The sequence below is a fragment of the Ranitomeya imitator genome, chromosome 1 (genome assembly GCF_032444005.1).
Source record: "Ranitomeya imitator isolate aRanImi1 chromosome 1, aRanImi1.pri, whole genome shotgun sequence".
NCBI lineage: Eukaryota > Metazoa > Chordata > Amphibia > Anura > Dendrobatidae > Ranitomeya > Ranitomeya imitator.
Genome location: NC_091282.1, coordinates 233,009,153 through 233,021,700, shown reverse-complemented (window position 1 = coordinate 233,021,700; position 12,548 = coordinate 233,009,153). Strand labels below are relative to the sequence as shown.

The 12,548-nt window shown below is 45.4% G+C and overlaps 1 protein-coding gene across 1 annotated transcript in view; it reads left to right on the top strand.

Annotated features, from left to right (window-relative positions):
• The window catches only part of LOC138666272 (phosphatidylethanolamine-binding protein 1-like), a 54,918-nt gene extending 42,805 nt beyond the window's left edge, over positions 1-12,113 (top strand). Inside the window, exon 4 of the mRNA XM_069754502.1 lies at positions 11,590-12,113. Coding sequence (XP_069610603.1) covers positions 11,590-11,804 — 215 coding nt within the window. The 3' untranslated portion in view covers positions 11,805-12,113. The remainder of the gene's footprint in view (positions 1-11,589) is intronic.
• The last annotated feature ends 435 nt before the right edge of the window (positions 12,114-12,548 follow it).

The following is a 12,548-nucleotide window of genomic DNA, read 5'->3' as shown; positions in this document are numbered from 1 at the left end:
GCGTGTCCTGGAGGTCAGGAATCTGATGGGTTTTCAGAGGTGTGGTTCCATTTACATGACTTTAATTGGAACTTGGTCCAAAGCCAAATTAACAATGGGATTTGTGATGTGTTCTAAGTAGTGATGAGTGAATATACTCGTTACTCGAGGATTCCCGAGGGTGTCCTCCGAGTATTTTTTTTTATTTTTTATAGTGCTTGGACATTGTTTTCTTCGCCGCAGCTGAATGATGTACAGCTACTAGCCAGCTTGATTACATATGGGGATTCCCTAGCAACCAGGCAACCCCCACATGTACTTAGCCTGGCTAATAGCTGTAAATCTTTCAGCTGAGGAGATGAAAACTAAATCTCCTAGTAGTCACCCATCTGGGGCAACGCTGCATATCCAGTATTCCATAAGTTGGAAGGTTTTTGCTTTTAGCAGAATAAAGGTCTTCGTCATATTCTGCTAATAATTCAGAACAACCAATTTAGAACCTTTTTAAGGAGCTTCTGGAAGAGTTCGATATTCAGAATAAAATGTTTAATCAGTATCTACAAATTATGGGAACTGCATTCTTAACATTGTTAAAGAAGGCTGAACCCAAGGGATAATCTCATGCAATTACAAATGTCTGATGGAGCAGGCCTTTAAAAGTGGGGGTGTAACTTTAACGTCTAAATAGGAACAAGATGTGGGGACAGTTTCTGACACTATTGTTTGATATCCTGGAATTCCTAAGGTATACAATGAAGCAAATAAGTATTTGATCCCTTGCTGATTGTGTAAGTTTGCCCACTGACATGAACAGTCTATAATTTTAAAGGTTGGTTAATTTTAACATTGAGTGATAGAATATCAAAAATAAAATCCAGAAAATCATTGTATAAATTTATTTGAAATTTGCCAGTAAGGAATAAGTATTTAATCCCCTACCAACCATTAGAAGCTCCTAATCAACTTATCTGCATTAAAGACAGCTGTCTCATGTAATCGCCTTTATGAGGGTATGTGCCCACGCTGCAGATTTTCCCGCAGCGGATTTGGAAAACCACTGCGGATTTTCTTCCGGTTTGTTCTGCGGATTCTTCTGCGGGTTTTCACCAGCACTTTCCTATTGGTGCTGGTTGAAACCCGCTGCGGAATCCGCACAAACCATTGACATGCTGCGGAAACTTTGGAATGGGCTACAAAAGCTTAAGTAAGACGCTGGGTGAGAAGGAGACAGCTGTTGGTGCAATAGTAAGAAAATGGAAGAAAGCCTGAACGTCCATGTGAGCGGACGGGTGATAGAGCGCTCCCGCTGCTAACGCTGACATTATCCTTATAAGCCGCAGCTGAGCGGCGATTCAAGACGCTTACCGGCTGCAGGAGAGTCCCGGGAGTGCGGCGGTGTATAGAGGCGGCCCCGAGGTCAATAAATATGACCAGGAGGAGGCAAAGAGATGCAGGAGCCGGCGAGGCTCGGATCAGCCAAGATGGCGCCGACGCCAGAGAGAAGGCGGAGAAGGACAACGCGGCATGCCAGAAGAGAATGGCGGCGGCGGCAAAGCTCCAGCAGTTTGCTAGAGTGGAGGCCGCAGGGAACACAGGAAAAGCAGAGGAGGACGCCGGAGCAGACACAGAAGGAGAGGAGGAAAGCCCAGCAGAGGAGCAGGAGGTACAACAGGGGAGCAGGGATGGTGACATGGCGGTGGTAGTAGGGGGACCTGAAGATAAGGAGTCAGGAGCAGAGCCCACCCTTAGAGATGTCTTTGCATTGGTATCATCATGCAAACAATCCCTGACCCAGCAGATACAGGAGGTCAAGGGGGATACAGCCCAGATAAATGCAGCCCTGCAGAAGATTGACAAACGTGTGGGGGCTGTGGAGGAAAGCGTGAGCACTGCAGAAGACCATATAGTGCAGCTGCAGAAAGCGGAGAGGAAGTTTACTCAGGCAATATCGGAGCTGGCTGCAAAAAATGAGGATCTGGAGAATAGGTCCAGAAGAAATAACATTCGTATAGTGGGTATCCCTGAAAAAACTGAGGGGAGGAATCCCACGGAGTATATTGAAAGCTAGCTCCTTGAGACATTTGGTGATGCAGCACTGACAAAAGTATTTGCGGTAGAAAGAGCCCACAGGGTCCCACCGAAACCACCTGTCCCTGGAGCAAGTCCCCGTACCATGCTTGCCAAAATCCTAAACTACAGAGACAGAGACATTATCCTGAGGAAGGCTAGAGACATGACTGATCTGACAATTGGAGGTCAAAGAATTGCTATTTACCCTGACTATTCCGCCCTGGTACAGAAACAACGGATGATGTTCACGGGTATCAAGAGACGGCTGAGAGAACTGGGAGTGCAGTACTCCATGTTGTTTCCGGCACGACTGAGAGTGGTAGCGTTGGATAAGATTCATTTTTTCCAGACGCCGGAGGACGCTACCCAGTGGATAGATCTTAACGCTAAAAAGCTTAAAGGGAAAGGAGATTGAAAATGAGGGGTGGGTTAGTCGGGAGGTATTTTAATTCTTTCAAAAAGGAGAAAAAGAGTTTGACTGACAGTACATTGATAATTGAAATGTGCAGGTTGGGTATTATTCAGGGAATGCACTGGGAGTGCTGATACGGCGGAGAAGTACGAGGGAGGAAGGGTGTGCAGCGTACTAAAGTTTATTTAGTTTCTTGTAGTTGTAATGTAATACAGGTTGAATTATATTGTTCTTCTAAGACTTGCGCCGAATTCTGTTATAAACTGTAGCGGGAGGCGGAAGGAGAAGGTTACGCTAACAAGAGTGTTCGCAATGGGTGATTGTGCCCCACTCTTGATAAGAGGCAGAATGTATAGTATTGGGGGGTGTGGGGGAGGAGGGGGGGTAAGGGTGGGGAGGGAAGTTAGACAGCTCAGAATCGGGAGTAACGACATAATTAAAGATGATGAGTCACATAATAGGAGACCGCTTTAAGATACTGAGTTGGAATGTGAGAGGTCTGGCGGATAAGTCAAGAAGAGCTGCGAGCTTGCAGTATGCGAAGGATCAGCGGGCTTCTATGATATGCTTGTTAGAGACGCACTTAATACAGGAGAAAGTGGATGTACTGAATAGACGGTGGATACAGAAAGGGTATCATTCTACCTTTTCGACGTACTCAAGAGGGGTGTCAGTGTTGGTGCCGATGGGAGTGCAGTATGAAGAGGTGAAAGTATGCGTGGATGCTGAGGGTCAGTATGTGGTGATACAATGTATATTGTATGGAGTCAGATTGTGTGTTGCGGCAATGTATATTCCACCTCCATATTCAAGTAAGAAGATCAGGGAGGTGTTGGAGAAGGTGGAACGATGGGAACCACTACCACTCTTAATTATTGGGGATTTGAACAATATCTGTGATGACTTTTGGGATAAAAATAAGAACACCCAGAACAGGTCGGAGGGGCACACTACAACATTTGGTACCTATGCGTGAAATAGGCATGATTGATCTATGGAGAGTTAGACATGTTGGGGAGAGAGGGTACTCGTGCTACTCGCCGGCTCATGCTATGCTATCCAGAATTGATATGGCGCTGGGTAACCGCCTGTTGGACACAATGGTGGGAGAGGTGCGTTATCTGTCGAGGGCCCTTTCGGATCACAGTCCAATTGAGGTGGAGGTTAGGTTGTTGGGGACACGGACCGCAAGTGGGAGAGAATGGAAGATCCATCCTAACTGGTTACAGAGTATTGACTTGGACGGTATAGGGAAGGAGGTGACGGAATTCTTTGCTTTAAATGATGGGAGTGCAGATGCTCTAACTGTTTGGGATGCAATGAAAGCGTTCCTGAGAGGGTTACTATTTAGAGACATTAGTAGGTGTAAGAGGAGGACAAGGGAGGCGGAGAGGGTGGCGATGGAGGAGCTGAAAGCCGCAGAGGACGAGATGGTAGTGCTGGGGACTTCCGAAGCAGAGAAAAGGCTGAGAATAGCGCAAAATTGTATGGAAAAAATTCTGCTGGGAAAAGCTGAAAGGAAGCGGGAGTTTCAGAGGGTGGCTTATTTTCAGGAGGGAGAAACAGTGGGTCACATGCTATCGGTGGTAGTCGCGGCTCAGCGTAGTACCTCGTATGTGCACTCGTTGGTTTCGGATGGGGGGAGCAGGGTATTTGAAACACCTGAAATTATAAAGGTCTTTACGGACTTCTACGCGGACTTATATTCCTCCAGGGTCAATGAGTCAGCCGGAGATACGGAGACTTTCCTTGAGAGTCTGGGTCTTCCGAAATTGAGTGAGGAGGATAGGGTGAGCCTAGATGCCCCTATCACCGAGGAGGAACTGAGTCGGGCGCTGAAGTCTATGGCCAATGGGAAGGCACCTGGGGTCGATGCGTTACCAGCTGAAATCTATAAAAGTTTGGAGGAAGTGCTGATTCCTAGATTAAAGTTGGTACTGGAGGAGGCTGGACGCCAAGGGTATCTCCCAGCATCTATGAGGGAGGCCACTATAGTGGTTATTCCGAAGGAGGATAAGGATCTGGGGAAGCCTGAGTCATATCGGCCAATCTCTCTGTTAACCATCGATGTCAAGCTCTTGGCCAAGGTGTTAGCTACCCGTTTGTCCAGCGTCATTGCTAACCTTGTACATCCGGATCAGTCTGGTTTTATGCCTGACAGGTCTACAGCGGTTAATCTGCGGAGGCTGCATATGAACCTGCAGCTGAAGTCTGACAACTGTGGCCGAAAGGTTATTGCGTCCTTGGATGCCCATAAGGCGTTTGACAGTGTGGAGTGGGGATATCTCTGGCGGGTGTTGAAGTGTATGGGTATTGGTCCGCAATTTGTGGCGTGGACTCAACTGTTATATTCACTACCAACAGTTAGAATTAGAGTGAATGGGGAACTCTCTCAGCCTATAAAGTTGGCCAGAGGTACGAGGCAGGGTTGCCCACTGTCGCCCCTTCTGTTTGCCTTAGCTGTGGAGCCACTGGCCGCCAAGATACGACAATCGGATGAGGTCCCTGGGTTCAGATATGGGAGTGTTGAGGAGAAGATCGCGTTATATGCAGATGACATCTTACTGTTCCTGGCGGACCCGGATGAAGCCTTGAATGGGGCTATCGAGATCATTGGGAAATTTGGAGACTTGTCGGGATTGAGGATAAATTGGGATAAATCGGTCCTCTTTGAGGTGGATGGGGTGGAGGAGAGCAGAAGTGAGCCATTGGGAGAGGGGCGGCTTAAGGTGGCATCCCTTTTCAAATACCTGGGAATATGGATCTCGATGCCAGTTACAGAGTTTTTGTATAGGAATTTGACACCTCTCATGGGCGCCCTTAAAGCAAAAGTGGATGCGTGGAATAAATTGCACCTATCGGTGGTGGGTAGGGTTAATCTCATTAAAATGGTTCTGATGCCCAAATTACTTTACGTCCTACATAATGCGCCAGTTTGGATTCCACGTGGGAAATTCCGGCAGATTAGTGCTCTTTTTAGAAGTCTGATATGTGGGAGGCGGTACCCACGTATTCGCCTGGAGACGCTTCAGCGACCCAAGGAAGATGGAGGATTGGCTTTACCCAATCCTGAGTTATATTTTCTTGCAGCCCAGAGCCAGCATTTGAAGGGCTGGGCGCGGGAGGCGTCTGCCAGTGCGGTACAGCACTTGATGGAGAGGGTGACGGACCGACGACCGGTGGCGCAGTGTCTGGAGGATGGCACCTTGAAAGTATTGGGGAAATTATACCCAACTATGTTTTTGATACATAAATTATGGACCAGACTGCGACAGATTCGGGGGGTTACGGGGCTGACTAAATTTACACCGATATGGCTTAATAATAATTTGGTTGAGTTTGCGGCCCTTGTAGTGCTGGCGGAGTGGCAGGCCAAAGGAATCCACTTGGTGGCTCAGATAGTTCAACAACGAGGATTAAAGTCCTTTTCGCAGCTGCAAGGGGAGTTTGGATTGAGACCGACTGGGGAGTATCAATATGCTCAGATGAAACATGCTTTTAGAGCTCAAAACAAGGGCAGTGGTATTGAGATCCAGGAGGACATAGTTCTGGAATACGTGTGTGGGGAAGGATCCACAAGGGTAGTCATTACCACCCTTTATAAGGACCTTCTACATGCATATTTGCTAGACTTCCCCCTAAAAGCGAGAGCGAAATGGGAAAGAGATTTAGGCCCAATGGAGGATGAAACCTGGGAGTCGGTGTTGGAGTGGGTTCCACGAGTGTCACTGAGCGAGCCGTATAGACTATCGCAGCTGTACATCTTGCACAGAGTCTATAAATCACCGGAAGTGTTGTGCAGAGCGGGGTTGCGTGCTGACTCTGAATGCCCGAGATGTAAGACTGAGAATGCAGGAATATACCACATGATGTGGACATGTCCAAGACTGGTTGCTTTCTGGTTGGTGGTAATGAGCCGTGTGGAAGGGGCGTATAAATGCAGAGTACCGAGAGATCCGATAGTGTGTATACTGGGACATGTAGAGGAAATTAGAGTGGACAACACCTGGAAGATAGCAATAGCTAGGCTATTATATATGGCAAGGAAGGTAATAGCAAGGAACTGGATCAAGGAGGAACCGCCTACAAGAGGTGAATTTCTGAAATATGTTAAACATGGTCTCAATTTGGAAAAGGGGGGTCTACAAAAGACGTGGGAAAATAGAAACGTTTGACAAAATGTGGTCTCCGTGGCTCGAGCTAGGATGAGTAGTTATGGGAAATGGGAGGATGAGGGCCTCTGAAAGGAAGAGATTGCTAAAGGAACAAGCGGACATAAGTGAGTCAAATGGCTCAAAGAACCATCAATACTGGTAACAAAAGTATAAATGGGTATGAGCTGTCAGGGGAGGGGGGAGGTTCGGGTTTTGTTGGGATTGTTGGGGATTTGGAAAATGTAAAAATTTTGTAAAATAATGGAAAAATGCATAAATTGTATTGTTCATATTCGACTTTAATAAAAACCTATTAAATAAAAAAAAAAAAAGAAAATGGAAGAAATACAAAATGACTGTCATTTGACATCAATCTGGGGAACCATGCAAAATCTCACCTCCGTGGGGTATCCTTGATCATGATGGAAGGTGAGAGTCAGCCTAAGGCCAGGATCACACATGCGAGAAACACGTCCGTGTCTGCATGTGAAATCCAAGCTCTGGCGCCGGTACTTCAGAGCGGAGCGTGCGGCTCCATGAGTTGCTATGCGGCCGCACACTCCGCTCCACAGTGCCGGCGCCAGAGCTTGGATTTCACATGCGAGACACGGACGTGTTTCTCGCATGTGTGATCCCGGCCTAAAACTACATGTGGGGAACTTGTTAATGATCACAAGACAGCTGGGACCTCAGTCACCAAGAAAACCATTGGTAACACATTATGCCGTAAGGGTATGTGCACACGTTGTGGATTTGCCAGCGGATTGACCGCTGAAGATTTGCAGTAGTTTTCCATCAAGTTTATAGTACTATGTAAATCTATGGAAAACCAAATCCGCAGTGCCCATGCTGCGGAAAATTCCACACGGAAACACTTGGGTTAATTTTCTGCAGCATGTCAATTCTTTGTGCGGATTCCGCAGCTTTTTACACCTGCTCAATAGGAATCCGCAGGCGTAAAAACGCAGGTGAAATCTGCACAAAAAACGCTGCAAATCTGCGGGTAATCCGCAAAAAGGAATTTGACCTGCTTTACCTTGAAGAAAAAAAAAAAGTGGGCTCCATGGCTGAACTTCTTGGGTCTCACTCCTCTAACCCTGATGTGGTCAAGGTTATTTGTTTTCTTCTTTAATTACTACCGTATATACTCGAGTATAAGCCGACCCGAGTATAAGCCGACCCCCCTAATTTTGCCACAAAAAACTGGGAAAACCTATTTACTCGAGTATAAGCCTAGGGTGGAAATGCAGCAGCTACCGGTGAATTTCAAAAATAAAAACAGATCATTATTTCCCCATAGCTGTGCCATATAGTGCTCTGCGCCGTTCATATCTCCCCATAGCTGTGCCCCATACAGTGCTCTGCAGCGTTCATATCTCCCCATAGCTGTGCCCCATACAGTGCTCTGCAGCGTTCATATCTCCCCATAGCTGTGCCCCATACAGTGCTCTGCACCGTTCATATCTCCCCATAGCTGTGCCCCATACAGTGCTCTGCAGCGTTCATATCTCCCCATAGCTGTGCCATATAGTGCTCTGCAGCGTTCATATCTCCCCATAGCTGTGCACCATATAGTGCTCTGCAGCGTTCATATCTCCCCATAGTTGTGCCCCATACAGTGCTCTGCACCGTTCATTTTGTCCCATAGATGCTCCACATAAATCTGTGCCGCTGCTGCTGCAATAAAAAAAAAAAAGCCATACCTCTCTTGCTTGCAGCTCCCAGCGTCCGGTCCCGGCGTCTCTGCACTGACTGATCAGGCAGAGGGCGCCGCGCACACTATATCTCCGCTCTGACTGTGCAGGTCAGAGGGCGCGATGACGCATAGACGCCGGGAAGATGGAGCGGCGCCCGGCGGCTGGAACGCGGACAGGTGAATATGACATACTTACCTAGTCCCAGCGATCCTCGCGCTGTCCCTCCCGTCCCACGGTCTTCGGTGCCGCAGCTTCTTTCTCTATCAGCGGTCACCGTTACCGCTGATTAGAGAAATGAATAGGCGGCTCCACCCCTATGGGAGGTGGAGCCGCCTATTCATTTCTCTAATGAGCGGTCCCACGTGACCGCTGAAGAGGGGAAGAAGCTGCAGCACAGAAGACCGTGGGACGGCAGGGACAGCGCGAGGATCACTGGGACTAGGTAAGTATGCCTCAGTGCCCTCACCCGCCGACCCCACCGCTACCGTGACTCGAGTATAAGCCGAGAGGGGCACTTTCAGCCCAAAAATTTGGGCTGAAAAAATCTCCGCTTATAATCGAGTATATACGGTAGGTACCTTTCATAACTTAAAACAAAAAAAAATAGGAGCAAAAAAATCGAACCAATCACATAATATAGTAGAATTCAAGTAGACAACAACAGAATCGACCCAAAAAAAACACTTGAAAAAAAGAATATATACCAAAATAAATCACAAACAAAAAATGTATTCAAATATAAATAAGTTTATTAAGGACACCAATCCAATTAGACACACACAATAAAAAACATATGACAAGTCTAAAAACTAAGGGAAACAGAGCACCACCAATAATCAGGACTAATTGCCTAAAATAAGCATATACTTTGATGCAAATCCAGCTATTATAAGTAAGGAAATATGTATTTCATGTCATCATTAACATATTAATTAAATAAAAATCCTAATCTGATCGGTATATCAAAGTGCTTTAAGTCACAGGGTACATATAGCCCCAAATAATTCATAAAGTGCACATACTAGGATTATAAATAGTAATCCCCAATGGGAAACCTAGCCAAGATAAAATGAATACATATACCAACCAGGATTCATTTCCCTCGTAGTGCTGCTGCTGTCCCGCACTCCAACGCGCGTTTCACACGTTGCTTCGTCAGGGAGTGATAGGGAATGAGGGCTACAGCCAGTTATATATAGCTCAGCATGACCTTTCATAACTTAGACTTCCACTTCTGTGCCTTTTTAAACACCTAGCTTCTGAGATATACCTGAGACGCTTTTAAAATTATAGGTGGATGATGGGATATCAAAGAATGTATACTTTGAAGTTGTGGCTGTATATTATTGGAATAAGGACTTGTGTGTATTAAGATTTGCTGTAAAATACTGTTTTATATGCATACTTGGATCTATCTGCCCCCTTACCACCCTCAGCCAGCAAGAGTGATGAGACTGTAAGGAAACTATGGACATTTCTTTGAATTCATCTACTACAGAGGACACAAACCTTTTTGGATTCAACTGGAACATCATTCTGCAGGACTCTTAGGCTATGTGCACATGTATTCTGGTCCACTGGGATTTGATAAATCCGCAGTGCAAAACTGTTGCGGATTTACCGCGGTTTTTCTACAGATTTCACTGCGGTTTTCTATTGGAGCAGCTGTAAAACCGCTGCGGAATCTGCAGAAAGAAGTGACATGCTGCGGAATGTAAACCGCTGCGTTTCCGCGTGGTTTTTTTCCGCAGCATGTGCGCGGCGTTTTTTGTTTCCCATAGGTTTACATTGAACTGTAAACTCATGGGAAACTGCTGCGGACCCGCGTCATTTTTCGTAGCGTGTGCACATACCCTTACTAGAGTTGGGTTTTGGTGGGTTTGGGAATGTATTGTGTTGGGGGAGGGGAAGTGTTCTTAAAAAGCTAGTTAGACCCTTTTCGGGTTTAAGATGGACTCAAAATCAACTAATAGTGATGAGCGAATATACTCGTTACTCGAGATTTTCCGAGCATGCTCGGGGGTCCTCCGAGTATTTTTTTAGTGCTCGGAGATTTAGTTTTTATTGCCGCAGCTGAATGATTTACATCTGTTAGCCAGCATAAGTACATGTGGGGATTCCCTAGCAACCAGGCAACCCCCACATGTACTTATGCTGGCTAACAGATGTAAATCATTCAGCTGCGGCAATAAAAACTAAATCTCCGAGCACTAAAACAATACTTTGAGTACACCCGAGCGTGCTCGGGAAATCTCGAGAAACAAGTATATTTGCTCATCATGATCAACTACCCAACCTACTTGTATGCTTCAAGCAGTGTTACAAAAAAGAGTCTGGACAATGCTTCAGCACATGCATTAAAGGGACACTGTCACCTGAATTTGGAGGGAACAATCTTCAGCCATGGAGGCAGGGTTTTTGATTCACCTTTTCCTTACCCGCTGGCTGCATGCTGGCTGCAATATTGGATTGAAGTTCATTCTCTGTCCTCCATAGTACACGCCTGCACAAGGCAATCTTGCCTTGCACAGGCGTGTACTATGGAGGACAGAGAATTAACTTCAATCCAATATTGCAGCCAGCGGGTAAGGAAAGGGTGAATCAAAAACCCCGCCTCCATGGCTGACGATTGTTCCCTCCAAATTCAGGTGACAGTGTCCCTTTAATGGCAGCGTTAACGGACTGTATTACACTGCGGTGTAACGCAGTCCGTCTAACGGACTGCCATAATGCAGTGTGGTGAGACCCCAGCCTTATGGTGAAGAAAAGTAGTCATCTCTGATCAGTGTCTGGGAGGCTGTGGTTGGCGCTGCCCAAAAAGTGGATTCCAGATTAAGTAACTGACAAACTCCCTGGATGAAAGGCTTATTGAAAATGGGGGGCTATATTGGTCACCGGGTATTTGGGGGTCAGATGTATTTTTGTACATTGAGAAGTTTGGTTATTCTCACTTTAACATATGACCGTAAGCAATTGAGATGGGAAACGTGTACTTTTTTTATGTAGTTGCATTATTCTGCATACAGATATTCCCAGAAAGGAACCGGATTTTCTTCCTTAAATATTCAGGTTTATTAACCTTTTGGATTGACTGACAACACTGATTGTTCAATAATAAAATTCTCAAATACAAATTGCCTAATAATCGTGCACAGTGTAAATTGTTGTTAATGTGTCTAAAAACTTATCATTCAATACACTGTTTGTGATGATAGTTCGGTTGTAACTGATGTATATATTTTTCTTGATGTTTTAAAGGATATTCCTTATTTTCCAGGTCTTCATCGTTACGTCTGGTTGGTCTATGAACAGAAAGAACAGCTAAACTGTGATGAGCATGTTCTGACCAATCGCTGTGGAGATCACCGAGGGAAGTTCAAGGTCCTTTCATTCCGTGAAAAATATGGCCTGGGAAGCCCAGTTGCAGGAAGTTGCTTCCAGGCAGAGTGGGATGATTATGTCCCAAAGCTGTATGAACAGCTGGCCTCCTAATGTGTAACTTGCCCCCATATTGCACTCCTGGAATCACCTAACTGTTTTAGGTTGTTTGCAGTTGCAAAGTGGGTACAATTTTTAGTTTGTTGCTTAAAAACCCAGCACAATCTCTCCAATACGTCCAGTGTTAGATCTCTATTGCCATCATTAGAATTGTGCAACCTTCTGGAAACCTTTTTATTTAATTCTAAAAGTTGTCTACTTTAAGCAAAATGGATCTGTGTATGTTTTGGTGCATGTTTATCCTGTTTAATTATTTTGCATGAAATTATGAAGTGCATTGGGTTTATAAACTTCTGGTTCTTATTTGCTGTATGTGTTTTTTTTCTGTGGTCATTTAATTGATTAGTTGTATATGTGTCCAAGAAGAAGTTGCAGTATGCTAGTAGATGGATTGTCCATTGCTGCGCGTAAGAAGTACGGTATGTAAATAACATATTAGAGCGCTTGTCCAGACATAGAATATTGATGAACTATAAATAATGGCTGATATGCAGGTCTCAGTGCCCAGCGCTACACATTGAAGAGAACTATGTGGTTCCCCTCCATTCAGTGTCTACTTCTGTAGTGTCACCAACTGCACCTATACTAAATGACAAAACAACTCTTTAAAGGCAGTCTATCATGAGTAAAGTACATTTTAATCAATAGATCTTTCTAGTAATAAGTTCCACAATTGGATGTGTTATAAAAGTGTCCAAAAAATGTAGAGCTGCTCCACTTGATAGCTGACACACACAC